The 27,618-nt window shown below is 31.0% G+C and overlaps 1 protein-coding gene across 1 annotated transcript; it reads left to right on the top strand.

Moving 5' to 3' along the window:
* Window positions 1-313: 313 nt before the first annotated feature.
* LOC128187309 (mucin-like protein) lies at window positions 314-20,761 on the top strand. The gene is made up of 37 exons (XM_052857743.1): window positions 314-428; window positions 1,196-1,495; window positions 1,622-1,764; window positions 2,255-2,418; window positions 2,611-2,755; window positions 2,937-3,132; window positions 3,301-3,551; window positions 3,641-3,869; window positions 4,419-4,661; window positions 4,764-4,892; window positions 5,312-5,515; window positions 5,625-5,873; window positions 6,728-6,929; window positions 8,017-8,183; window positions 8,302-8,463; window positions 8,608-8,736; window positions 8,846-8,974; window positions 9,116-9,232; window positions 9,365-9,487; window positions 9,811-10,059; window positions 10,232-10,357; window positions 10,495-10,623; window positions 10,750-10,887; window positions 11,152-11,271; window positions 11,821-12,078; window positions 12,168-12,425; window positions 13,012-13,134; window positions 13,624-13,647; window positions 13,751-13,848; window positions 13,946-14,007; window positions 14,144-14,319; window positions 15,867-15,966; window positions 16,691-16,707; window positions 17,800-17,944; window positions 18,323-18,471; window positions 19,081-19,142; window positions 19,440-20,761. Exons 1-36 carry the CDS (start codon window positions 425-427, stop codon window positions 19,113-19,115), a joined length of 5,493 nt encoding a protein of 1,830 aa, XP_052713703.1. The 5' UTR covers window positions 314-424; the 3' UTR covers window positions 19,116-19,142; window positions 19,440-20,761.
* Window positions 20,762-27,618: the final 6,857 nt, after the last annotated feature.

Raw genomic sequence — 27,618 nt, 5'->3', positions numbered from 1 at the left:
TCTCAGTCCTTTTATGCAATGTAAACTGAACACAGCAATTCATTTCTTAACGCCTGGATAAATTTTATTAATTAATTTCTGCATTCATCAATAATGAAAAAATGACGTTAAAATTACAGGGTACTTGTTGCAAATTAACAACTTGGACATTGTCAAAAGCACGTGTGACGCAGTTCTAAGATGGAATCATCCAACAGTCGACTTCCAGCTCATCACTGATTACATCATAGAGAGGCAAATTTTGAACGGCAGTAACTCGTGGTTTTTTGAACAAACGGTCTCTGTAGGGACAGTCACGCAATATAGTACAAACTGTACTTTGCAACCAGGACGTCTCTACAGATTTTTAATTCGTCAGCAAGTATCACTCACTGATCCAGATGAAACATTTTTGGTTGATCCCGGTATATCTCGTACAATAATAATGGGTAAGAATGACTACATTGTATGGCTCTCGTATTCTATTTAAATTACATGAACAAAAGAAATGTATTATATAAAAGAGCTAGAGCCACGAACCATCAAAAATTGCCTTATTTAAAAATCATCATATTTTGATCAAAGGTATTGTAGACTTTTTATGTTTTTATAACTGTTTTTCTTTTTTCGGTATCTATCATACTTTTATATGAACGGAGTTCACAATATTGCACCTTATTTTGAAGAACAAAATGTAAGACTGAAGTCATTTTTTTAAAGTACATGTAACGTCATGAAATGATTAAACTGCGTACGCATGACTAAAATTTAATTTAAAAAAATCCCAAACATTTCTTGCAGACATGAAAATCATTTTCTGAAAATAATCTTATTGATGAAAATACCACGAAAAGCTGATATACAATTAAGTCTAAAAAATAAAGGGATCGTGCTGAAGGTCAATTTTACATGTGCGGTGATGCATTTACATGTAGATACATAATGTATGTCAGTGTCTTCTTTTTCCAACAATCTGAAACTGTATAAGGTAATGCTGAGGGTGCACAGTGGTTCACGAGGAGCCATGACTGAGGATTAAGCATTGAATTATACCGATATTATAAGAACTTGTTAAAAAAAACATGTGAATATGATGAAGCATAGGTCTACGCTTTGGATGTTAAATAAATGCATCGAATTTCTAGTGGATTGGTCAATCAAAACTGTATAATTATGTCATTTAGTTATTAGTTGTTTTTTTTTTTCATATATACAGAACCACTGCCTCCTGGAAGACTTGATCTTGCGTTGAGCAATTTTTCCGCGACTCATTTGTTTTTAAAGTGGAATCCACCGGATGGAAATTTAACACTCAATTACTATAAAATAGTAGTTGATGGACATCAGCAGCAGACACTCGGTAATATTCCAGAGATTCACTGGAATAAAAAACTAACGCCTGGAACTTCTTACAACGTAACAATTACAACAGTAAGTTATGGCGGTATCTTCAGCGGTCCATTGATTGGAATTGCAGAAAGTAATCCCCATATAGAGACGATAACAATTGATAAAAGTAAGTTGAGTATATATTGTACGCATAAGTGTTGGTTAAATTTATTCCTATTTATCAATTTACAATACTTAATTTATAATTCATGAGATTAAATGTTGATAAAACTATATCTGATTGATACCAAAGGTGATCCAGAAGGCTATTTGCATTTGGATTTTGGAAACCTAGACGAAATACTCAGAGGAGATGACGTCGAAAGTCCCAAGCTTTACTCTCCTACATCAGTCTTCGCAGGGGACGGTTCAGAGGAAGGTTTTAACTTTGTTCATGTTAGTTTCTTTGTTTTCAAAGTGCGCCTTAAAAAATGAAATAGGTAATTTTTTCAACATAAATGTCAATTATCAAACAGGAATAAACGTGATAGCCTGCTGCATAAAAGTAAAAAATCTGCTTATCAAAAGCATGCAACCAAGCCAGCAGCCCTACTTATAAAAAGGTCGCATGGAACATATAATGCATGAACGTGAATACATTATGAACAACATGGAAATTATTCATGAAAGTCATTATTGATAAAATGTAAATTATGGAGCTTTTAGATACTAATACTCATAGTAGAACACATAGCAACAAACATAAATTATCAATGACCAGACAATTTCTAGTGGCATAATTATTCCATACATAGAATCCACACAATTCATAAACCAGTAGTATTCAAATTGTGCTATTCAATAGAAAGTGAACAATTACGACATATTTTTGATAAAATAAGTTCTGAATGTTGTGTTATTCTATTGACATCTTCCTAATTCAAAGATTGGCTCAAATGGTGTTATTGGACTCGGAGAAGGGTTTAACAGTCCTACAATATATGATATTAATACGGAGACGGTACAGGGTAAGCGCATCATTTGTCCATTTTGGACAGACCTGTCGACATCGAACAGTAATGGCACCGTTTACTACCAGACTTATCAGAGGTTGGTTAAAAAACAAAACGTTTAGATTGAGAAATGATAAAGTAATGTATTTCACACACTGACGTTTATTTTTGTATCATTTTTGCTAGTAATTTGAGTGAAAATATGCAACTGAATTCTAGTGAAACAACTTAATTAACGTTCATTTCACCATATCTTCTATCAGCTTTTAATATACTATATATTTTAAAGGGGAAATGGCACAGAAAGCAATTCTTTTCTGGAAAACGCAAATGCCATTGTGCGCCGTCAATTTGGTGACTTTACCGAGTTTAATGCATCTTGGCTTCTTAAAGTCACCTGGAATAACATGACCTTTGAAGGGATTACGTCGAAGGTAAGAATTTTCAGGGTATTAATTACAATTAGATCAACACGTAATTAATAAAAACATTATATCAAAGATATGCACTTTGTAAAACCTTTTTAATTGCTAACATTTATAATTCTAGTTAACATTATTGTTAATGTAAGAAGAGGTAGATAGGGAAACTAAATCAAATTAATCTTGCTTTCAGAACATAACCTTCCAGTGTCTTCTGATTACGGATGGTCAAAGTACGTTCACTGTCTTCAATTATATAGATGTTGATTTACTAGCAATTGAAAATAGAAAGATAACTATTGGCTACCAATATGGGAATGTGTTCGAGAAAAACCCTTTTTCGTATACAACGGCGGCATTCAACATGAGTGCAGTTCCGGGAAACAGAGGTATAACATTTACATGTTTTACTTGTAAAGCAATCACATTAAAAATGTGATATATATGATATCATATTTGTTTTAAAGATCATACTCAACTTAAAAAAAATAATGGGTACATTTTTATTTTTCAGTGCATGTAGGTGTCTCAATGATTCTTATTTCTATTTTTGTTAGGAGTAAATGGGTTTTGGATATACAAACTGACCACAGGTGTTTTATTAAATAACGACGAAAGGGAATGTTTTGATTGGTACATCCGAAATAAGGAACAAAACACATTCAACCAATTGTCCTTTGTTCGAGGTCAAATTAGATGTCCCTGTACCAGTATACTTCTAAGATTTGACCCCCGGTATGCAATAAGCAGATTTGACAGGATCAATAGAGTACTGTGCTACGCTTCCAGGACAATTGGGAGAAATACGGTCAGTTGCAAGTTGAAGAGTAAGAGATTTTTCGAATGAATTTAATTAATCTAATGAAGAATATAAACATGTTCTTTTTCATATTGAAGGAATGTTGCTATAAAATGCATGGGTCGATCAACAATTTGGGTGCTCTTGAACGGTCTTTACCATCCGCTGGAACTCTTTTGCAATATAATCCGTTTTTCGAACAACGAAAACATTTAATGGAAGACCTTAAACCAAGAGAAACATGCTGCATAAAAACGAAACACTGCAAGTGGTTTTATGCGGTCCGCCCTATTCCCAGGTGTTATCTGAGGTCTCCATTTAATCCCGGTATTTACTTTTTTTAATAACTCAAAATAAACTGTTGTGTAATAAATCATATAATAGGATAAAAAATTTAGGTTAATCAAAATATACTTTTGAAACGAAATATTTCCTTTACTCGTTATTTTTAGTATGAATATATTTTTCATTAATTTTAAAAGAAAAAAACCTGTTGTGCATGTATTCAGGACGCAGAGCACACCTTGGACGTGAGGTTAAAAAATGTTCGACCAATCGATAAACTGGTTCAGACTGAACCGTGTAGATTTTGGTACTGTTTCATATTTTTATGCAACAAACAATTATATTACAATAGAGAGATCATGCTTAATAGATATTAATTTTTTCAATAAAGGTAGAATGCTTTTATAAAGGAGTTTGCAATTGGGTTTCGCTACCTTCTGAACCCGGAAGCATGAGTTAATAAAAATATTGTTTAAAGTACAAATCATCCTCTTTTTCCGAATTGCTGTTTAACTATTCATATAATTTAGCATTGGTACATGCTTATTGTTGATGCTTTATCTAGAAATGATTTCTATATTTTTTAAATAGCTTTGAACTTTGGAGATCCACATATTGTGACACTTGATGGGTTAAACTACACCTTTAATGGGTACGGAGAGTACACAATGTTGAACATATCAAAGAAACCAATACAGTTTGACTTCCAGGCAAGGACAGACCTGGCAACAACAGCTAACGGCACGACTATAAATGCCACCATATTCAGTGCGTTTGTGGCCCAAGATCAAACTGGATCAAAACTGCAGATTGATATGTCTCGGGACAAAAAAAGTAAAGTCAGGGCTTGTAATGTTCCATGATTCAAAATCAAGTGAATTCCAATTTCATCAAATCTGCCGGCATGGTTATGTTTCCTGTTCCTTTTTATTTTAGGAATGCTTGTAAGAGTCAATGAAAAGGACATGACAAAAGAATTTGAAAATTCTTCTTTTGTTTTCTTGAATCAAAACATGTCTGTTCAATGGGAAAATCAAACGTTATCGGCTTCATTTTTGCAAACATGTGAGTATAATTATATTATAGATCTCTATAACCATTGTGAATTAAATCTTAAACAAAAAACAAGGCTTTAGATATCTACATGTAATTATAAAATACTCAATTGGCTTTTCTGTTGTTCTAAAAGATGTCTATGTAAAATTTACAAGAACATAACAAAAATATCACAATGAAGTGCATTCTCAGAAAACATAAAAGCATATAGTTAGTATTGAATTTGCTTCTGAATAAAGTCTTGCAAATAAAAAGTGTACATGAAGTTACATTTTTAATTTGATCATTGACAAAAAATAAGGCATTTTCAACAACTTGATGCTCTAACACTAAGATAACCCTCTAGTCATTTGCATTAGATAACCAGAAGACCTATGAAAATTCTCTCTTTTTTCTGTTGACATTCAAATTGTATGTTTCTGTTGAAGCTGTTCTTCTTAAAGTCAGCCTGGGAGTGCGATTTCTTATATCTGAGGTGGTTGTTGACAATGAATACAAAAGTCATGCGAAAGGATTAATGGGGAATTTTGATGGGAATGCTGCAAATGAATTTGTACTTCCAAATGGGACAATTTTGGATGATAATGCAACTGGAACAGAAAGAAATATCTACAACAACTTCGGTCAAAAATGTGAGGATATGATTTGCTATAATGTTATAGTTATTTAAATTCTGCTTCCTTCTATTCCACATCAATAAACATTAAATTGGTTTGAGATTATCCATTTCAATTTTTCCAGGGCTTGTAAATGAAAAGTCTCTTTTTCACTATGACAAGGGATTAACGTATCACAATTACACTCATCTTGACTTTGAGCCAATATTCTTAGACGAAGTGGATAAAAATCAAATTGAGGACGCTAATATGAAATGCGGTCCAAATCCGTCACAAGCCTGCATCTTCGATTACCTGGCGACTGGAGACATAGCTCTTGCAGAATCATCAGGAACTTCGGAAGCATCAGCACAGTCCGATAAGAGGATAGTAGGTAAGCTGGTCAGGTTTACATCATATTACGACATAACAAATACTTCAACATGCTATAATATTAATCTTAATTATTTAATATTGATTAATTAAACCAATGTTTCTTGGTGATAAAAATAATCTGGCTGAATAGTCAATTTTATAGTTGTTTTCGTATCAAACATGGTATCTAGACTCCAAACAATTTTTTAATTTAAGCAAATAGTACATGTATAACGATAATCGCACTGATGTTATTTGAAGCCTTCTACCAAAAATTAAAAAATGTATGACCCTTTGGTAAGGCATATAGGCTCAAGGCGGGAAGGACAAATAGTGAAAGTGTTAAAAAAAATCTAAAAAAAAAAAAATATTCCACTCCAGTCCCTTCTACAGTTTAAAAAAAAAACTAATTGCATGGTAAGAACATTTATGAACCCTTCTTCTTAATTGTGAATCATGTGTTCATAGCAAACGGGGGATAAACCGAATACATGGTTGTTATATCCATGACTCCCCTATACCTATATTGTGAAATTCATACCCCTAGGGTTCAGGACTCTTGCGTAGGGTTTTCTTCAGTTAATACACAATAAGATAAACTAAAGTGCACTGTCACTATGCACATCAATTGAATCTTAAAATACAAACAATGAGACTCTTAAGAGGTCAATCTAGATTGTACTCAGGTGACCGTCAAGGACTGTAGATCGGGGTTTTTTTCTGTAAATTTTTTTTTCACGGCATTTTGCCAACCAACTAAATACCGCAAACATGTTAGGTTTTTAAGTTGGTGAAAGTATCCTTATAGAATTTGTTGTGAATTCTATTTAAGGTCTAAAAACATATGATTTACACTATTCATTTTTTTTTAAGAAAACGAATCACCTACCATAGCAGGAAATACTTCAATCAATGTAGAAATGAATAAGACTGTGTATATGCAGTTCAACGCTTCTGATGACAGCACGATAAAGCCTGAATATAGAATTCTCAAATACCCAGATGGTTTTAAATTAAACAATACCACGGGTTTAGCCACGTGGACACCAAAGAATACAAATGTATCAGAAATTAGGTAATTTTTAGTGTACTTTCTTTGCTTTATGTCTCAAGGATGAGGTAACTTCGCATTCACTGTTTAGATAAAATTTAGATAATTTAAAGGGGCATGATCACGATTTTGGTCAGAAAATAATTTTCGATTTTAATATTACTATTCTTCAGAAAGGCATTTTTAAAAGGCAACAGAAATTTGAGTGTCATTTGTTGAGTTATAAGCGAGTTATAGAACATGAAATTCTTCGATATGTAAACAAAGTGTTTGTTTACATTTTGAACGTTGAAGCAAAAATTTCAATTTTAAACCTAAAACAAATGTGTAAAACGGTAGGAATTGTTTATCTATGCTTAAAATAGATAAAATTATAGACAATTTAGCTGGAAAAAGCTTTTTTACTGGTATATTGAACCTTTGTAATCAAAAACAGGGCACGTGCCTTGTTTACATGACAAAGAATTGTGAGCCCTGTATCTTGCTTACAACTCTTCAACTGACTCTCAAAATTTATTTGATCATTAGAAACGCATTTCTAAAGCATTATTAATTATGAAAACAGAAAAATAGAAATTGACCAAAATCGTGACCATGCATCTTTAATGTACTTGTATTAGTAGAAAAAGCAAAATGAAAATTGTGGTAATAAAAACAGTTCCTGTTACCTGTCAGGTTTCTTGCAAAATAGCGCAAGAATCTCATAACCTCATAAGTGATACTACTTGTATTTTGGAGTTTAGAATTTAAATATTATTTGTAATGTTTTCATTATTAAATAGAAAAACTTGAATAGACCAAAAAGCGATAAAAATCATAAAATCTAGTTCTGTCAAACAAAACTTTATTGAATTGAACATAATATGTTTTGAAATTGTAATTTTTGTGGTATTTTTGTTTCTTATTTCATTCAGAAGAAAAACATTCTGTATATCTGAACAATAGAAATTGACCCCTGATTGGCTACTTTTTTTCTTTATTTTGGGTCTATTAAATTCATAGTAGTACGACAAGTAGGATAAGGCCTTTCTTCAAATAAGATATATGATAATTAAATGATATATACATTGCAAGGAATCATGTTAAATTATTTGTAATATACTTGTATTAGCATCAGTGTGATAGATAGTATTGGAGCTGAATCACCATCCCTGGACGTAACCATTATTCTATGTGGTGGATGCGGAAGTCACGGACGCTGCGACTATGACGACGTTATACCCACTGATAATGCCCGCTACAGTTTAGCAGTGTGTTCATGTGAAAAGGGCTATTCCGGTATGAGAACGTGTTTTGAAACTGACCAGAAAAAGCATGGAATTGAATACTCAATAGATTTGCCGTTGTCAGTATTTTGCTTTGTCAATTAAGTTTGGCTATATTTACAAATTGATAGGTTTGAACTGTGAACTAGATACGAATGCCTGCATTAACGAACCATGTTCGTTACGTAGAAATTGTACTGACCTTACACCGGGAGAAGAAAATCGTTTGGGTTGGGGTTATAACTGTTCTGGTTGTCCAAAAGGATACAATGATATGAATAATAAATGTGAAGGTAATAAAGAATTTAAATATGATTTCCAATTAAAAGACTGATTACGAAGGTAAAAATATAAAAAAAAAAAAATAGAATTCCTAATATGTTACTATTTCCTAATTAAAGGATCATCCACTTTTTCAAACTATTCTTAACATGCAGATATTAATGAATGCCAAGCAAGTGGGACGAACATTTGCAACATTCAGTCAGAGATTTGTGAAAATACTGAAGGAAGTTACAAGTGCAATTGTTTACCAGGATTTAGAAAAAGCAACACTGTTTGTGAAGGTAATTACTACTCTCCTGGTCTATTTTTGGGATTTGTTATCCAATACGTCGACGGCAATCCATGCTTTTAACCTTATTGTAAACATTTTTTCAACCAATTTTGATACAGATATCGACGAGTGCTTAGAACTGACTTCAGGGTGCGAACAGCTCTGCAATAATACACCTGGTTCATTTGAGTGTCAGTGCTTCCCAGGGTTTTTCTTGAAACGTGATAAAACTTCATGTTCTAAATTAGGTTTGTATTGAGAAAAGTAATTCAAAACTGATATATTTATTTTTAAACTTAAAAGTATATGTAAATGTATATCCTATACTGTTTGGCTCAAACTTTTTTTTGTTTTATACAATTCTATCTTTCAAACCATATGTTGTTCAGACGAAAACCCTTGTGAGAGCTTCAACAAGACTTGTGAGTACACTTGTGATCCGACTGAACAAAAATGTCTCTGTCCAATTAGTTATCAACTAGCTGAAGACGGAGAGAATTGTATAGGTAACAACCAGTATAATACATGCAAACGTTAACCGTAAACAATGTACTTTTTTTTTTTTTTTTTTTTTTTACATTTTTTTCATTCAATATTATGAGGTAAAATGTTGATATTGAATATCATTGCTATTTTAGATGTAAATGAGTGTGTTGTCAAACCTTCACCATGTCTACAGGAATGCACAAACACCAATGGTTCATTCCAATGTTACTGTCGTCCTGGGTACACAATAGATAAGGATAAAGTTTCATGTACAGGTATATACATGTATATATATCCTTTTTTTTATTAGATTCTTTATCAAATAAGCTTATATATTTATTTATCAAAAGATATTGTTTGACACTTTTACATAAACTTTTTTCCCTCCAAAATAGTGTCCCTCATCAAAACCAAAGATTTACATAAAATCGAACTGTTCCGTTTCTTTGGCCGAAAAAACTAAAATCATGTTAAAACATGGTCTACAAAAATTATATCTACTACTGACATATGATAAACATTACATTTTCATAAAATGAAAATGCTATGTACAGATTCTTCAAAATGGTTACTTTTATTTTTATTCTTTTTAACACAGAATGTAAAGAACCAAATTTCGGTGAAAATTGCGGTCAAATATGCAAATGTGGACAAGGTATGGATCGTTGTGACCCCAAGACTGGCTGTGTCTGTAAACCAGGCTGGACAGGGACGAATTGTTCTGTCGATATCGATGAGTGTGACAATGAAACCATATGTGGAAATGAAAAGGTCTGCAAAAACCTTGAAGGGTCTTACTTGTGCAAGTGTAGAGTCGGTTTTAAAATGAATGGAGATATTTGTGAAGGTGATATATATCATTCGTTTGTTCATTACCGTTTCATTATAACTTATGACCTTAACATTCTTTTTCGGTTTAATTTACACTTTTCTTTTAAATGTGATATCATAAAATGCTAATAATTAGTATGCTATTTACAACATGTATTTCATGTGACATCTTGAATTTGCTTTTGCAGATATCGATGAATGTTCAGATTTAACATTAAACGAATGTCCTGATGATACTGATTGTCAAAATCTTCATGGAAACTACACTTGTAATTGCAAGTCAGGATTTCAAAAAAATGATTCCAAATGTGAGGGTATGCAACTAGTTAACATTCATAATTTATATATTTGCAAATATGCTCCCTTATATAAGCCTATAGGATAGCGTAAACGTTTTTTCTTTTGTCAATATCAAAGCATGAAATTGTTTTGAGATTTACTCATTTTGTAGATGTAGATGAATGTTTGAGCGGTACATCTGATTGTCAACACATCTGCATTAACAATGTCGGGGGATTTAATTGTGAATGTGAATTTGGATATGCCTTACATGACATCGACAGAAAAACATGTGAAAAGGGTATGTATCTGTATCAAATCAACATCATGTTACATAAATATGTTGATTAACACGTTAATATAGTTTTTTTTTAAAGAAACCTGTGTTGGAAAATAATTAAGCAATAAACTTTTTTTGGAATTTTAGTCGTCAATGTATGTGCCCTGTTCCCTGAATTAAACTGCAGCTATGGATGTCGGCTCGAAAAAAGATCCAATTTAAATATAGGATATTGTTTTTGTGAATCAGGGTTTAGGCTTGACTTCGATAATAGCTCTTGCGAAGGTAAGTGATAATAAATGATGGTGAAAACATGCGTTTGCAAATGTATACTTGTTTACACATGCGTCCTATCATGATTTAATGTATTTGCAATTTAGAATGTTTATTTATATGATTAAATTCCAGTTTAAATTTTTCAGAAAGCGAAATATTTAAATGGATGTGTATATGATCCAAATATGAGGATATCCCCGTTTTTACGTCATTATTTACATATGTACAAGATCTTTTACATCGTGTTTCTAATGAAACATTCTATCTTTCTAGATATTAATGAATGCGAAGATTCAAGTACATGTCAACAGAATTGTACAAACAGAGAAGGATCGTTTGAATGTTCTTGTTCCACTGGACACGTTTTGGAAAATGATCGAAAATCATGCACAAGTAATACATCGATCGTATATGTCTTTTGACAATGTGAATAATTAATCGATATCGTTCTACTCGATACCAGAAAAGTAATACATACTTAAACATGTAAAATCATGGCAAATCTGGTTTAAGTATTTTTTAGAAACAAAAAATTCATTTGTAAATAATGAAAGTTCTAAGTATAAAATAAAATCGTTGCCTTATATTCTGCAATGATAGGTTTTCATCATAACCTATTTCAACTATAAAAGAAAACATTGAAATTATATTTACATTTTCTTTTGAATTAATATTTTAGGTGTCTGTATTCTTTCTTCATCTCCCAAAGATCAAATACAGTAGTACATATAATGTAAATGGCATGTGTAATAAAAAAAAACCAAGAAAAACGTAGAAATCATTGTCGTTAAAGTATATGTTCAATGTGAGTGGGTATTGTTTTTATTTTTAGCTCCATGAAACAATTGATTTTAATGCACACGACAGGAAAAGTATCTGCTCTCAAATTAATACCGGATGTTTTAGACTAAATATATTAAATAAAATAACTTTGTGTTACAGAATGTGTTGATGGATTGTACGGAGAAAATTGTAAAGAACAATGTAAATGTGGCCCAGGTTCTGAAAGGTGTGACCATATAAGTGGATGTGTGTGTAAATCTGGTTGGACAGGAACATTTTGTGATACGGACATTAATGAATGCAATAACACTGAAAGTCCATGTAAGATCACCTATGAAGAATGCATTAATTTTGAAGGGTCTTTTAGATGTGATTGTAAAGGTGGATACGAACGAACACCAACTGGAAGCTGTAAAGGTTAATACATGCAACTCAACAAAAAATGTTTGTTCTATTTAACAATTACACTTAATCACATATATTTTATTTCTATTTTGAATTTTCAGAATGTACTTTAAACACCTTTGGAAAAAATTGTTCAAGTCAATGTTCGTGTGATTTCACCAACACACAGTCATGTGACAAGAAAAATGGTACTTGTTACTGTAAAGAGGGATGGCAAGGTGCTGATTGTACAGAAGACGTTCTAGAGTGTGCTAACACGACCATCTGTGGTCCAAACACTAAATGTTTAGAGACAAACGGATCTTATGTTTGTTATTGTGACGTTGGATTCCAGAAGGATGGTTCTGGGTTTTGTATCGGTGAGTGTATGCATAAAATTTTATTTACATGTATTCTCAATTGAAATCTTGGATTGTGTAGATGTTAAAATATTTGGATTAAGTTTCATTTTCAATATGTATTTTTATTAAGTTCGTATCTACTACTGGTGATACAAAAAACAAATTGGTTTCCTGGTTAGAATGATCATACGGCTTAAGCAAAAATTGAAAAAAGAAAGTTTCTCTGTGAAACTGACACTGGTGTAAAAGCAAATATTCAATAGTTTTCATTTTGTGTTCCGTCATTAGTCCTCTTGAAATCTTTTCAATATGCTAATTATCAATCTGTATTTAATGTTTGAAGTTAACAGTTTGTTTTTAATCATTGATGGTGGGAGGGCCGTATTAATAATTAAGAATAAGAATACATTATATTTGTGAATGATTTTCATACTCTAAATTGTAACATGTATCATATGACTTATAAGGCGCATGGGCTTAAGTTTATGCAGTCTGAGAAACATAGCTTTCATTTAACTCAGACATCTGTATTTTACCTAGATGTGTTTTGAATACCGGTACTTTTTTGTCTTATTATTTTTCATTCAGATATATTTTTCTTTAGATACTGACGAATGTTCACTTGACTTAAATAATTGTGACATCAATGCCAACTGTACTAATAAAGTAGGAAATTTCACATGCACTTGCAAACCGGGATATAGTGGCGACGGTCATTTTTGCGCAGGTTTGTACTTCATTTTTATTTTAATTCTATATAAGATAAAACATTATTACAGTAAACATAGTTGTTTATATTATGGGGCTTGATATAACAAGATATAAATACATGTAATTGATGTTAATGTAATCTATGGTAAAAGAGAACATACTTCATGGCCCAAAATTACCGCCTAAACGGTCGTTGAAGATGTGGTGTCGTGAACTTTATACAATTAAGTGTGTTAAGTCAAGTACTAATACCTAACTTCATCTTTAAAACCTGCTGCTCAATGATGCTAAAAAGATATTTATGATGACGTATTGATTTATCGATGGTAATTTATTTAGATTACGTACTTTAATTGAAAGATTTGAGTCATAGTGTTAAAATTAAATAAAATGTAATTGTCTATACATACAAAAAGGAAATTAATTTGTTTCTGTGTTTGCATAATTTTATCTGGTGTGATATGAGTTTATTAATACATGTACATTATGTTGCTTTTTTGAATAGAGAGAGTAGCAGCATATAAACCAAGTGAGTATTTTTGACACAGTGTAAGGAAAAAAATCATCTGTTTAATTTGTGTAAGATTATTACACGTGTAACGTTGATATCTTTATCATTTTTTTGTTATCAGAAACTACAGAGGCTAAACTTGGAATTGTTGTGACCTTCGCAAAGAACATACCACTTGCTGATGACTATGCTAATGTCGTGAAAAACATGGAAACATCTGTATAATAATTTCATTATAATGAATGCTTTGTTGTTCGATTTGAGTTTCACAAAAAAAAAACTTTCTCTAATTATATATATTTCTATTCTTTTACAGTTAACTAATTTCTACAAAAGCCGGATCGCTGGATTCCTGAAAGTACTTATTCTGGTCATAAGGTATGTTTTTGGTATAGTCAGTGCTGTCATAAGATACCTGACGAATATGTCTAATTAACAAAAGCAGAAATAAGTTTGATAATTATTCCAACAAAATTGATCAAAAACAATAATCAAAGATGCATTTTATTTTCAGGAAAGGAAGTACAATCGTTGAATTCGAAGTTATAACCGACAAGAAAGAAGAAGCAAAACAAGATATTGTTTCATCAATAATAAGTTTATCTAAAGGAGAAGGCAACATATTGTATGCTAATGAATTGATAACACCTTCATCTGTATCAGTGATTGATGCTACTGGAGAGGAACGAGGTTTGCATTGAAAATCGAAGTACCTTAAATACATGATATGTACATGTTTATGTTAAAAGTATTTCTTTTCTTTTATTTCTTTTTGCTAAACTGAATAGAATTGACGTCACAATAGTTTTTTTAGACTAGAATTTTTTTTAGAGAAATAAAGGCGCCAATACGCTTTCAATCGTTGACCTTTGTAATCGTTTGATTGGTAATGTATGCGAACAAACATTTAAAATTCAGTTAATTTTAGCAATAAGATTAACTAGAATGTTAACCAGGCATTAACAGTTTACGTTTTATATATAATAAACGGCCTGAAATTGAAACTGTCCTACGAATTACTCTCTTATGAATTAAGTTCATCTCTAAATTCATATAAAGTAGCTATGACAAATTACATTCTCTATAACGCTATACTTTCTCACATGAACGGTGAGCTAACGTTGAGAGTGAACGGTCAGTGAATGCTGAATTAATAGTGGGTGAACGGTGTCTAACCACTTAATTTAATTTTGTTTTACGTGTGATATAAGATGCTCATCTTTCGTTGATCGGCAGTGCTGTTGCGAAATTAAAACGAATAGATATAGCATTTACTTTCAGTTCTTGCAAAATTTTAGCTGGTCTTCGTAGACAAAAATGTAAATCTAATCATTTATACTTGGTGTGTTCTTTTATTTAACTAATAGCAATATACTAGTAACTGTTAAGTTTTAACTTCCTATATTCGGTAGCTTAAATAATTTGTGTACTGTACAACGTTTGAAGAATAGCGTCGATTATCATTTTAACTATAAATTGCTAACGAGGCAGTTTTAAGTGACACTTATAAAAAATAAAGATAAAGAAATAAATTGTGACGAGTGATAAACGATTGCTAATTGCTTATTGAACGCAAACTGAGCGAATGCTGAACGCTGCTTTGTGAACGGTGAGCGCAAACGGAGAGAAGCGGAGAGCGCAATATTGTGAACGATTTACGCACGGTGAGCAAACGGTTAACCAATACTGAAAGCACTAAAAGATTATATGCAAGTTAAAAAACATAATTCTATCTCGCGCAGTCAGAGCACATAACAACATTAAAAGTGTGTCTCTCTTCTTTACTTTCCAATAGACGGCGATTCATAAATTTCGTGTAAACCAGTTATCGTTCGTTTTAAGGTTTAATCTTACCCCTTCCCCTATAATTTGAGTTTTATGAGTAGGTACTAAAATTTAATAGAGTACGAATAATTTCAGTAGTATGTGTTTAAAGCAAATCAATAGAACTAAATTAAAACGTCATGCAAATTCATATTGTAAGACATTGTGGTGTAAAACACAGAAGTATACAAAACCCAGGCATACATGTAAATCAATTGTATTATCCATTAAAATTCGTTGTCATAATCAAACACTGAAATACCGTTGTCTTAATATTGTGTATAAACAATACACAATTATACCAATTTGATTGCAAATTAAATAATTTTTCTATTGTTCCAATATGAGTAGTATTTCAGATTAATTTCAAAACCAATTTGAAATGAACTAAATAGTTTGATTTTGTTTTACAGCTATCAAAAATACGTCTTCCAAATGCGATGTGTTTGCAGTCGGCAATTTGTGTGAGGAAAACGAGAAGTGTATAGAATACAGTAGCAGAGCTTACTGCACGTATGTTTGTTCTCATTCAAAATATCATTCTTTTTACACAGTATGTTAATAGAAAATGTATTAATAACTGTAACGTATGGATGGTATCTGCCTAACCAGTCATAAAATGAGCGGTTCATTCAGTGTCATCAATTTTGAATGTGTCATGCAGCGATATTATTTGTTTTTTCGTCAATACGTTGAGTGATCTATTTTTCATAATAATTGCATAATATTGCACATACGAGACGTATACATACTAATGACCTCGTATACGCTACCATTTCTATTTTTACTTTTAGAAATTGTAACCAAGAACATTTCAGAAATAAAAGTTAGAACTAATGACCTCGTAGACGTTACCATTTCTATTTTTACTTTTAGAAATTGTAACCAAGAACATTTCAGAAATAAAAGTTAGAACTTTTATAATGTGTATATTTCCGCGAAGTTAAGAACACTTTATGTAAGACTGAGGGGTTAGATACATGTAATTAGTATTCTTTTTTTATAAATTAAAATTTAGCATTTGTACATATTAATGCAATAGTTTTTTATTCAAACACAACATACTAGCATTCAACAAAATAAAAGAACCAATATAATACTTCGTCTATATCTGAATACATATAATGTCTATAATTTAATACACAATGGTTTGGTACGTGCATGTCATATTGCAAACTTAAATGTGGAAGCGACGTTCATGTCATGCCGAAACATCTTTTGTTTTCTTTATTTTTAGAAGGAAAAAAGATTCGAGTAAGTATTTTCTCGTTATTGCATAATGCAACATAAAATATTCAAGCGGGTTTTTTTTTTCATTTTTAAACTGGTCCTTGTTCGTCGTCTCTCCGTTCTCGATTATTTAAAAAAGAAACCATTTATATATATTAAAAAATACTACTAATCTTAAATGAATTCGTAATGAAACATTTAAAAGAAAATCTGAACATATATTTATAACAATCTTCCCCAGGATCCTCAAAAATCGTGTAAAATAGGGGAAACAATACAGCCAGTAAATAACGAAACCATAAATTATCTAAGTGTTGCAGACAAACTGGGTAAATACATATAATAGTATTGAGCAGGGGCCTTTCACCAAATTTGTGAATCAAATGGTATAACCAATGGGTCTTTTTATTCTATGACAGGGCATTCCACTATACATGCATATGCAGTTCATAAACTGAAGAAAAAACTCTTTTATATCCTTGAGATTCTTAAGAATCAATTAATTTTATTTTTATTTTTTAATGGTAGAGATATTTACTTAAAACTAATTATAGATACATTAATTCTGCGATGAAAATAATTACAGTGTATGTTTTAAGCCATTGGTTTTTGGTTTAATTATCCATAAGTCCCCCTGCCCCTCATTTGATAACGGGCCAAGACCAGCTAGTTTTGAAACTTCAAAAAGTTGAGATTCCCGCCTGCTGGTTTAATTTTTTTATTGAAAGTTTATTTGATGTATGTATAGTCTCATATTTAATTTTTTTTTTTTTGCAAAAAAGAAAAGCGCCTTAAACATAGAAGGTAAAAAATCAATCATGAATTAGGAAAAAAACCGAGAATGATCAAAAAATTCGAGTAGGTCTCCCATTTGTGTCTTTATAAAGTGTAAATACATGTACATGCACATTTGTTTCATTAAATGTTGCTTTTGACTAATGTTTTACTCGATTTCGAACGGGTCGAACACATAAACATTGTATACATATCATTAATAATTGCTTTTAAAAAATATTTATTAATCATTCATATTCTTACCTATTTATATTTGTATTATTTTAAACGTTTATAGACTTAACTTTTTATCCGGATATTAATTTGTTACTTGCATTTCAGGCGGGGACAGTTTTCAGCTAATTATTGGACTTGTCGTCGGAATATCACTCTTAGCCCTTGCATTTGTTATTGGAATCATCATCATTTGCTGCGTTAGAAGAAAGCGCCATTCAAAAAAACCGTTGTCTTCTAATGATGATTTTAGGTAAGCAAACAAATATATATATATATATATAATCGAAAAAGAAAACGAACAATTCCGAAGTTTCTATTCACTGGCGCTTTCTGGATTTACATCCTTCTTCAGGTGAATGTACATAAGTTATGAAATTGATTAATGAATTTCATAACTTATGTACACTCACCTGAAGAAGGATGTAAATCCATAAAGCGCTAGTGAATAGAAACGTCGGAACTGTTCATTTTCTTTTTTTGATTATTTAAACTGTGTGATATCACCTTTCACTCATTTTGGATTATATATATATATATATATATATATATATATATATATATATATATATATATATATATATATATATATATATATATATTCCTCATTTGTATCCTTTCTCTCCGACAGAGAGCCATATTTAGATCAAGGAATGTATTTTTTCCCGGGATTGCCGAGAAGAATTGAGGGCTGGGGTCGATATTGGGTCCAATACCCTCCCCATCACGGGGAAGGTCGGGAAGGAAAAAGAAGAAGGGAAAGGTTCGATGACGCTGAAGGTACAAGAGAAACTTGTAAAAAAAATTTGATTACTATTATATATGTTTAAGATCGCTGGATGGTTCTGGTCATTTTAGACTCTTTAAACATTATTTAAAAGATAGTATTATATAAAGATGTAAGACAATATTCAAACTTAAAAGAATATACATAAGGGTAGTTTCTTTACTTAATGATTGTCTGTTTCGACAAAAGCTTGTATATTCAGGTAGATGTGAAAGTTAACATGCTGACCATCTAGCTTCATTAAATCAAATAGTAAAGCCCACTTAACGTAAAATCAGCGGGAATTTCTTATACTCTTTATGAAAATTTTAATTTCACCAATAAAAAATATTTTTTAACTAATACATAATTTTATTACTTAAATAAGCATCCTTCAGAATTACATTTTTTTAACAGTATGATGCTCAAAATAACACGAGTGATAACAGACTTGTCATTTTTAGAATTTCTAGTTTTCATCATTTATTGAGTGACAGATTTGACTTCAAGATATTCAATTGAAATTTTGTTAATATATGATGAAAATGGGCAAATATTCATTTTCGCCGTCCCCGACAAATATTCAGATGAATGTTTTGCATGGTTTAATTTCGTATTTGCAGTTTACGACAGGGGTTCACGGAATTCCATTGATTAAGCATTACGTTAGTCACCAAATGAGAAGGTAAATTGATGTTTGTTTTATTTTTATGCAAAGCTTTATTTTCTACTATCACTAATAACCTCAAAAATATTTTTTGGCATCTGAAACTCTTCTAAATCAGTTATTAGAAGAAACATGTAAAAACACTATTTCGAAATTTGAAAAAGGTGGTTTAAAGAAATTCATTTTAAAATCTTTTTTATAATTACGGATTAATACATGTACATGTAGATCGCTTTTTCACTCATATACTGCTGATTGATATTGATAATTGGTAAAAATAATAAGAGGCATCCTTTCAATCTTTTTTTTTTGCAGTGATATTGATGAGAAAGTATTTACTGTGCTCGGTGACTTCATGTTGCCATTAGCAACATATGAACTGTTCAATCAGACTCTCAACGATCAAAATATATTCTTACATCGTATTTTTCTCTGTGTTGTATCAATCTCAGGTGTAATATTTTTACTGATTGTACTCACAAACATTTGTGCAAGAACTTCATTTGTAATAAAATGAATGAAAAAAAAATATCTAATATATATCATCATATTTAAAAGTATTGAGTACTAGTATCAATGGAAAATTTTAAACAAAGGAATGTGGGTACGAAGAAATGTAATGTCAATGTAAATGCTACAAATGGTAAGACGCAAACTATTGAAATAGATATTTTATTAAGGCAATAAATTACAGAGATTGTATCAATTTATATATTTAGATGGTGTATTCAATCATGTTAATATTATCATATTTTTTCACATACGGTCACGTATATGTTTCATATTAGAGATGTATCCTCTCTTATTTTGAATGGTATATTGTACTATTCTGTATCCTACGTAAATAAATAATATGCATAAATTGTACAAGACTTTGTATACGTTATTAAGTTGTATTTGGTGAAAATTTTGAATTCAATATAATTTTAAAGTATTACATATTCGTTGATTACACTTTAAAACTGCTTACTATTTGTTTTTGTTTTTGAAAATACAGGGTTAAAAGATTTTTAAAAAATTGTGACATAAACGAATTTCAGTTATCTTGTATGTATCTACTAAAGGAATAAAAAGTTTTAAATATTTAAGTATGTACATATCAATCAGGAGTGTTGAATGGTATGTGAAAATATTTTCTGAAAACATCAGGGCGTGACGTTTTTAATGCAAAATCTGGCGTAATCGATCAAAGGTACATATATGGTGCAAATACATGTACTTATCTGAAGATAACCTGGTCTCGTCTACTTAAAATATAGGTCGTGATGTTTCATCCGGGTTCATAAAGCAATCTGACGTATACATATCTTTCTGAAGAAGGTCAGATGAAAAACGTTAGATGAGATACATTGTAACTACATATAATTCGTACTTTCTATACTCGAAATGTCAAGAAAACGTGCTTGTAATCTTAATATGACACAAGATGTGTACAACAAGAGATTATATCATGAAAATGTCATAAACTATATAAAAATGCAGAAAATTTAATCAAGTGATGTACATTATCAAAAAGTTGTGTTTTAATTGGAGATTTTAAAAAAAAAATTGTCAAACTCCTTTTTTCTTTAGGTATTTTAAGAAAATTTATTATGAGAGCGAGATAAATAAAAAAAAATGTTTGAACAAATTGTCATCCTCTTGTAATATCATTTGCGGGATTATTGTTACATGACCAGCCATGCAGCGTCAGCTGAACATTACATATGTATTTTATACCAAAAGATTTACGTCAAATACCATGAACATGAAATTGAAAACTTCTTTTCAATTTGTTTCAACTCTTCATATTTATCAAACCTTTGGAAATTGAATCAATGTGTAGATGTTTTAATTGGTTGTTAAGTGAATTAAAATAAATTGACGGTAACAAATTTGCGTCATAAAAAGACCACTTTTAAGAGACAATGCATTTTTTCCTGGTAAGATCATCCCAAGTGAGCTAAAGACCTCCATTCTCTCAATGTCTTAATTTATTGCAAAATATATTTTTAGTTCTTTTTGTAATTTGCTCATATTTTTTAAAGATATATGTAAATTGCAGCACCATTTTATCATGTTTTTGTTGAGAATATGTCTGATTTATTGTTGTTGATAGTTACTTGTCTTATACATGTACATAATATCTTAATCATGCACATTCGTATAAAACATATTAAATCTTAAGTACAATAGAATGACATAATTTATACCATGATTATTTTCTAACATTCTTCTGTTTTACAGTAATCATTAGTGGTCACATATGTAACATTTTTCTGCGAGTTTCCTTTGAACCCAACCTAAATATAAAGCTCAAGAAAATCAGCTGGTATTTGTACAAAGGCAATGGAAATTTTAATAACAAAAACAACAACACGCGAATTGAATATAAGGATTGCGTCAGTGGTATCATACTGTTCGCTAAATTATTTATGATTATTTGTTTTTGCAAATGTTAAAGTTGTTGGGTTTACACGCTTAAGACCTTTAATTTAATGCATTTATGCATATACTGTAATGTGGCAGATGACGCTTTCCAAAGGACTAAACTTTGTTCATTGTGATTTTTTACATATCAAATATAGTTTGGTCCTTTTGCTACAGAATACTGAGTTGGAATTCTCCAAAGCTGTGATATCGGCAAAGTAGTACTACAGAGAAGTACTTCGAGAAATAATTAAAAGATCTTGTTTCCGGAATAGGCGAACAACAAAAAAAGCTCTAGGTTAAAAAAAAAATCAATCACGTTAAAGTGACAACCCAGAATAGGATTGTTTCTACACTCAGACAGCACTGATCTAAGTATGTTCCTTGCTGTTTTGAATTGCATTGTTGTGCAGTAAAAGAAGAGAAAACTGGTATTTGTTGCATAGAAATGTCCCATCACAGTAATACATTCAATTGATTTATTGAAGGTATGCTCATAACGAATTGCTTAGTTTATACTATTCTGACACTAAAAGTTTATTTTCACTGTCACAGATAACCACCACGAAGGATTTATTTGAAACGTAATGATAAGTGGAGATATATATATATATATATATATATATATATATATATATATATATATATATATATATATATATATATATATATATATATATAGCACAGAGAAATTCACTAGTGAATTTCTCTGTGCTTTATATATATCTATATCATTCACTATGGGCAGGTACATGTCAATTCGAGAGTTATTGCAATGTTTGTGCTTATATATATATATATATATATATATATATATATATATATATATATATATACTCGACAAAACTTTTAAGTGTTCAATCCAGTATAATGTACACTCAACAAAACTTCTTAGTGTATAAGGTACATGTACATAATAATGTAATTCCTATGAGATAAGAACGTGTATTTGTCTTGCCGTCGGGGTATCTTATTTTTACTTAACTTTCAAATTAATACAAACTATGCATTAACCTTGACCTCAGGTTGCAACTCGAGACCTTGACTTTTGCTCAATATTACAAACGGTTGAATTTCGTTGTCTTAAGTTGCCGATGACAATGATGTAAACTTATGAAATAGAAAAAATATATCAAAATAAAGTTTTCTTCGGATTGCCTAATATTTAGAAAAGGAAACAACAAATTTAAAGTGAGAACAATTTTTGTACAAACAGTGCAGACACCAATATTCCAACGGCTCTGGCTGTGCTCACAATGATCATTTTTGGTCATGTTAAGTGGTTTTCTTTCTAAGCTATCACCAAAGACTAATATCAATCACAAAAATTGCCAATTATATTAAGCATGCACAGAAAAAATACCATTTGAATGTCTTGACGTTTTGTCACGGGTAACGGTATTGTTTTATCTTATCTGTGCCATTGACGGGAGAACATATCAGATACGAAATGTTCAAGATTTTACATTATCTAATACGTGAATTCAAGATTATTCTTTTTATCTTTTCTGTATGATTTTCTCATGCTAAAATAAGACAGTTGGTTTTTTTTTCTTGTGAAACATGGTCAAAAAAGTTTTCTAAAAAAAGTAATACTTAATGTCGAGAAATTATGTAAACATTAAATTTTAAAAAGAAGGTTTATAAAATCAACATTATAAAAAAGGTACTGGGCTCGAATTTCCCTGATTAAATACTATATGAACAGCTGTTTTATCCTTAACCAAAGCGCCTATGATTACATCAGCGGTAAAAAAAATAATTAAAAACGTGGTCAATTTAGAGTTCAGTGGTAATATCTCATGTTGTGAATCTTTATAAAACATAAAATTACTAGTAATAAAAGGGACTGAATATCGAGAGTGATAAAACAATGCATGAGGACTCGAATGTTCTACATTGTTACATAATTATGTAACCATATGAACACTTGCTACATCATTGACCATAGCGTCTGTGGTTTCCTAATGATTTGTTATTATAGGGGGGAGGGGTCTTCTTCTTTTTTTTTTCTTTTTTTGGGGGGAGGCGGGGTACTTGAGTGGTTTATTTGCTGTTTTAAGCTATTTTTACTTATATGAGATCTGTGTCCAATGAACAGTGATCGTTTCAATCGAAAATGCCCCATGCCATCACCGCTGTTTCTATTACGTAAGAAACCTTAAAAATAGCGAAAAAAAGGAAGGAACAAGTTTCAAAATGATGAAACACGTAGTTTAGAGACATCGCAAATCCCAATGCTGCAATGTTGTTCATGAATACTAAACTATACAGTCATGATTTCATTTTACTTGCCTTGCAAACCACAGTGTACAATTCACAGCCAAACTGTTTCATCATTAAATTATTTTTTTTATTTAATTTTTTTTCATCTGATTAAATCACAGTAAAAACATTTGACTTTAACAGGTGGTCATCGACCTTGAAATACCATGAGTCAAAAATATAAATTTTAAAAAATTCTCTGTGTATTATCAGGTTGATAGCCATGTACAAAAAAATTGATATTTCTTATCATGTTTGAAATTTCGGCGAGGGAAATGAAAACCGCGGGACATTTCTTCCCGTAAGACAGGAACATTACGATTATTTGCTCTTGTGTTTACACAATAAACTGCAGTTGTGGATAAGAAAATTGGTTCCTTATCATTAACGTAAGACGAAAATAAAAAAAAAGTTATGACGAGGTAAAGAAACAAAAATAAACAATACGTTAATTAGATGTAACATATCGCCAAATGCATCAATTGATTGGTTAATTAATTGTGTGAACATAATTGAATTTATAGACGATAAGTATTTGTTTTATACATCTTTGTAGATCGAATTTTGATGTATGTTGAACGCGTCTCTTCAAAAACTATCATTCACATTCAAGCATCATAATGATAGGCTGAAAACTAGAAAAAATACATGAAACACTTGATCAACGATAAAAAGCTGAGTGCCCATGTTTACTCTGTAATAGTCAGTGACATGCATAATACATACAGATGTACGTACATGCTGCACGTGTGATATTTACTTGAATCAACCTTCTATCAATGATAAAGATAACATCGGATACAACTATGCCATTCAGTTAAACTCAACGATCAACGAAAGACACCTTAAGGTGGATGAATGGATTAGACCTGCCTTAAGGTCATCTAAATCGCTGTATTAGAGGTCTACATCTACATATATACGTTAATATGTATACTGAAAATATGTACGCTATCAAAATATTTTAAATGTGTAATAAGATATACATGTATTTCAATTTTGAAGTGAATATCGAAATTATTAACTTTTACAATGAATGAATGTCCTATTCAACCGTTGCATTATCACAAAAACCTAAACCGTACAGACAGTATACTGTATATAAATATAAAACATCAATATATATATTTTTTAACCATCACAAAATTGATTATATACATGTAAGTTCTGTTACAGTATTTTGACGACAGTTTGAATAGCAAAATGTGACAACTATAATATAATTTTAGATTACGAGTTAAGATTTCCTGAAATTGAAAAACCGAAACGGAAGCCAACGTGTTTAGACATAGGCTTAAGGAAAGTAAATAAATTTGGAAAGATAACCTTATTTTCAAGGAAATTGTTCCGAAAGTAAAACGTTTCAAGACCTGGCCTCTATTGGGCATTTGTATTTTTTTTCTCTTTATCTTACCTTAGTACAAAAAAAACTTAAGCTTAATCAGCTAAATTTTTTATGACAAAATTCAAGTAATTATAAAAGTATCTTATCATTGTTCTTTCTGATGATAAAAACTGGTCAAATTTAAATTATTCATAATTTGAATAGTCGACAAATCTTACCTAGAATTTTTTTTTAAGCATAATGTTTATCAATTGGTTTTATAGTTTCTAGTCTGTGTATCGAATTATTCAACCCTAACCTATAAAAAATATTTCGAAAACATATACATGTAAACACGACACATGTATACATGTGTACATATACTTGTATACATTTGACTAAGTGCAGAATTTATGCTCAAAGGGAAAAATACTCTATGTGTTTTTGAAATTTAAAAAAGCAACCATTTTCTCATCTACATAAACTTTTTTGGGGGAGTTGATTTTAATCAACTATCCTATGCATTTACTCGAGCAAACCGAAAGTGAAATAGTGTTTGGACCTAAGCACAAATCAATACCGCTGACAACACTTAGTTCTTCAAAATAATCGATAAATTCGATGCAAGGTATTCTGAAACATTGTTTTTCAGGAAAACTTTTTTAAACCTTGTGAGATTTGAAATGGCACAAACAGTTTATATATTTTTTGATGTCGTATGTATTCCTCCGCTAGAGTTCAATGTAGTCTCGTTCAACCTACAGACGCTCGGCTGTCTCCGTTAATATACGACGAAACATAGAGTCTCTCTTGCTTGTCGGAGATAAACGGAGACAGCCGATCATTTGGATGAACAAGACATGAGTTCAATCTTGCCTGGGTTCATACCATTTCTCAGAAATATTTCGATTATTGATACTACCTGCCATGCAAAATCACATATCGTGATTTTAAAATAAATGATAATCGATAAAATCAACACCCGTCAGTACTTTAGTACTTTGATGTCATAATTACAGCTGTATTAATGCAAACCCTGACTGTATATTGGCTAAAACAGTTTAGAGTCATTGGGTACTGTATTTAGTATCTATTGATACATTTTGTTTTTGACAAGGGGGTGTGGGGGTGACCCCCAATGATAAGGCCTATCTCGACATACCTTCCTTGAAGTTTCATGCGCTCAAAGAGGAGGGGCTCAGTGTCATACGGTTGTCGTTTATGAGCGCGTCAGTTGAACGGTTGTGGATTATCAAAGACACAGGTATTTTGAACTTTTTAAATTCCGATTGCTTCTAGCTAAGTTTAATTTCTTAGGCAAAAGCGTTTGATATAAACTGTTCTTATTCTTAAAGAAATGACGGTTTTAGGTTTTATGCATGACAGATAAAATTTTTAAATAGATATACAGGTTATTAATATGTGACATAATAACCCACTCCGTCCATCACACCTGGACAACAAATTATGACAAAACATTACGTCATAAATCAAGGGAATATGCTATCAGAATATTAATACTAAGAAAAATATTTATGATACATGGTTTAAAATAAATAAAATTTGGGGTCAATAAGACAATCTAAGAACATGCAAAACGAGAGATTTTTATTTAAGTACTAGTCATGTTTGCCTTGCGTGTTATTGATAAAGACTTGCCGGTAGCTGTGGCAAATGTACGTCTGTTTAATAGTTATACCCATCGTAATTTTAAAAAAAATCAAAATAGGGCTCCATTGTCAATCGCATATTCATTGCTCAAAAACCTGCAATTTTAAAACGGAGTTTTCAACAAACAAATAAAGGAGAAGTAGGAAACTCACGACCTCGTGTTATTTGGATTTCACCGTTTTAATCGTTACACTTAAAACTGCATTCTTCACTTAGAAAAGAGCACATGTTGACAGAGCCCACCTCATCCCCCACACCCAAAAAATATTTATCATGTTTAAATAGTTAGATAATATTTCATAAATACAATTTAAAAGTTCAAATTGATTTGACTATCAGTTGTGAAAATGATAAGTATTTTTATGTAATGATAAAAGTACTTCGTTGACGGCAAATAAGCAAATCTGAAAAATATACAATACTGACTTCATCAATATGCCTGATAAATGTTAATTCTTTTAATATGAAGTAACCGGAAATAACCGGAATAAATCAAGAGCTTATCATATCGTAAAAACGACTATAATAGATACGACAGGTAGAGTAGAGATCGCCCCTACATGTATTCTTTTAAAACACTGTTGATCTGGTGAATTGTTAGCTGCAAAACTTAGCTCCACGGAAAATGCGGTCCACGGCGCTACAACTTCATCTAAAATTTTGTATTTATTGCGCACAAAAAGTTGCGCACTGTTTTAAGCTTGTTAAGCTTATTTAGGAAATGTTTTCTATAAACGTTTTAATTGAAAAAAATGTCCTAAGATATTTTTCTTGCCAACATGAATATCTTATAAACACCCCACCCGCCCTATAAATACGGTGTGG

The sequence above is a fragment of the Crassostrea angulata genome, chromosome 1 (genome assembly GCF_025612915.1).
Source record: "Crassostrea angulata isolate pt1a10 chromosome 1, ASM2561291v2, whole genome shotgun sequence".
Classification (NCBI taxonomy): Eukaryota; Metazoa; Mollusca; class Bivalvia; order Ostreida; family Ostreidae; genus Magallana; species Magallana angulata.
Note: the sequence above shows the minus strand (reverse complement) of the source record. Positions and strands in the feature narration are given on the sequence as shown.

Coding starts and splice junctions, on each gene's coding strand:
- LOC128187309 (XM_052857743.1), top strand. Junction 2,419..2,610: donor TACTACCAGACTTATCAGAG/GTTGGTTAAAAA, acceptor TATATTTTAAAG/GGGAAATGGCACAGAAAGCA. Junction 4,662..4,763: donor TATGTCTCGGGACAAAAAAA/GTAAAGTCAGGG, acceptor TTTTTATTTTAG/GAATGCTTGTAAGAGTCAAT.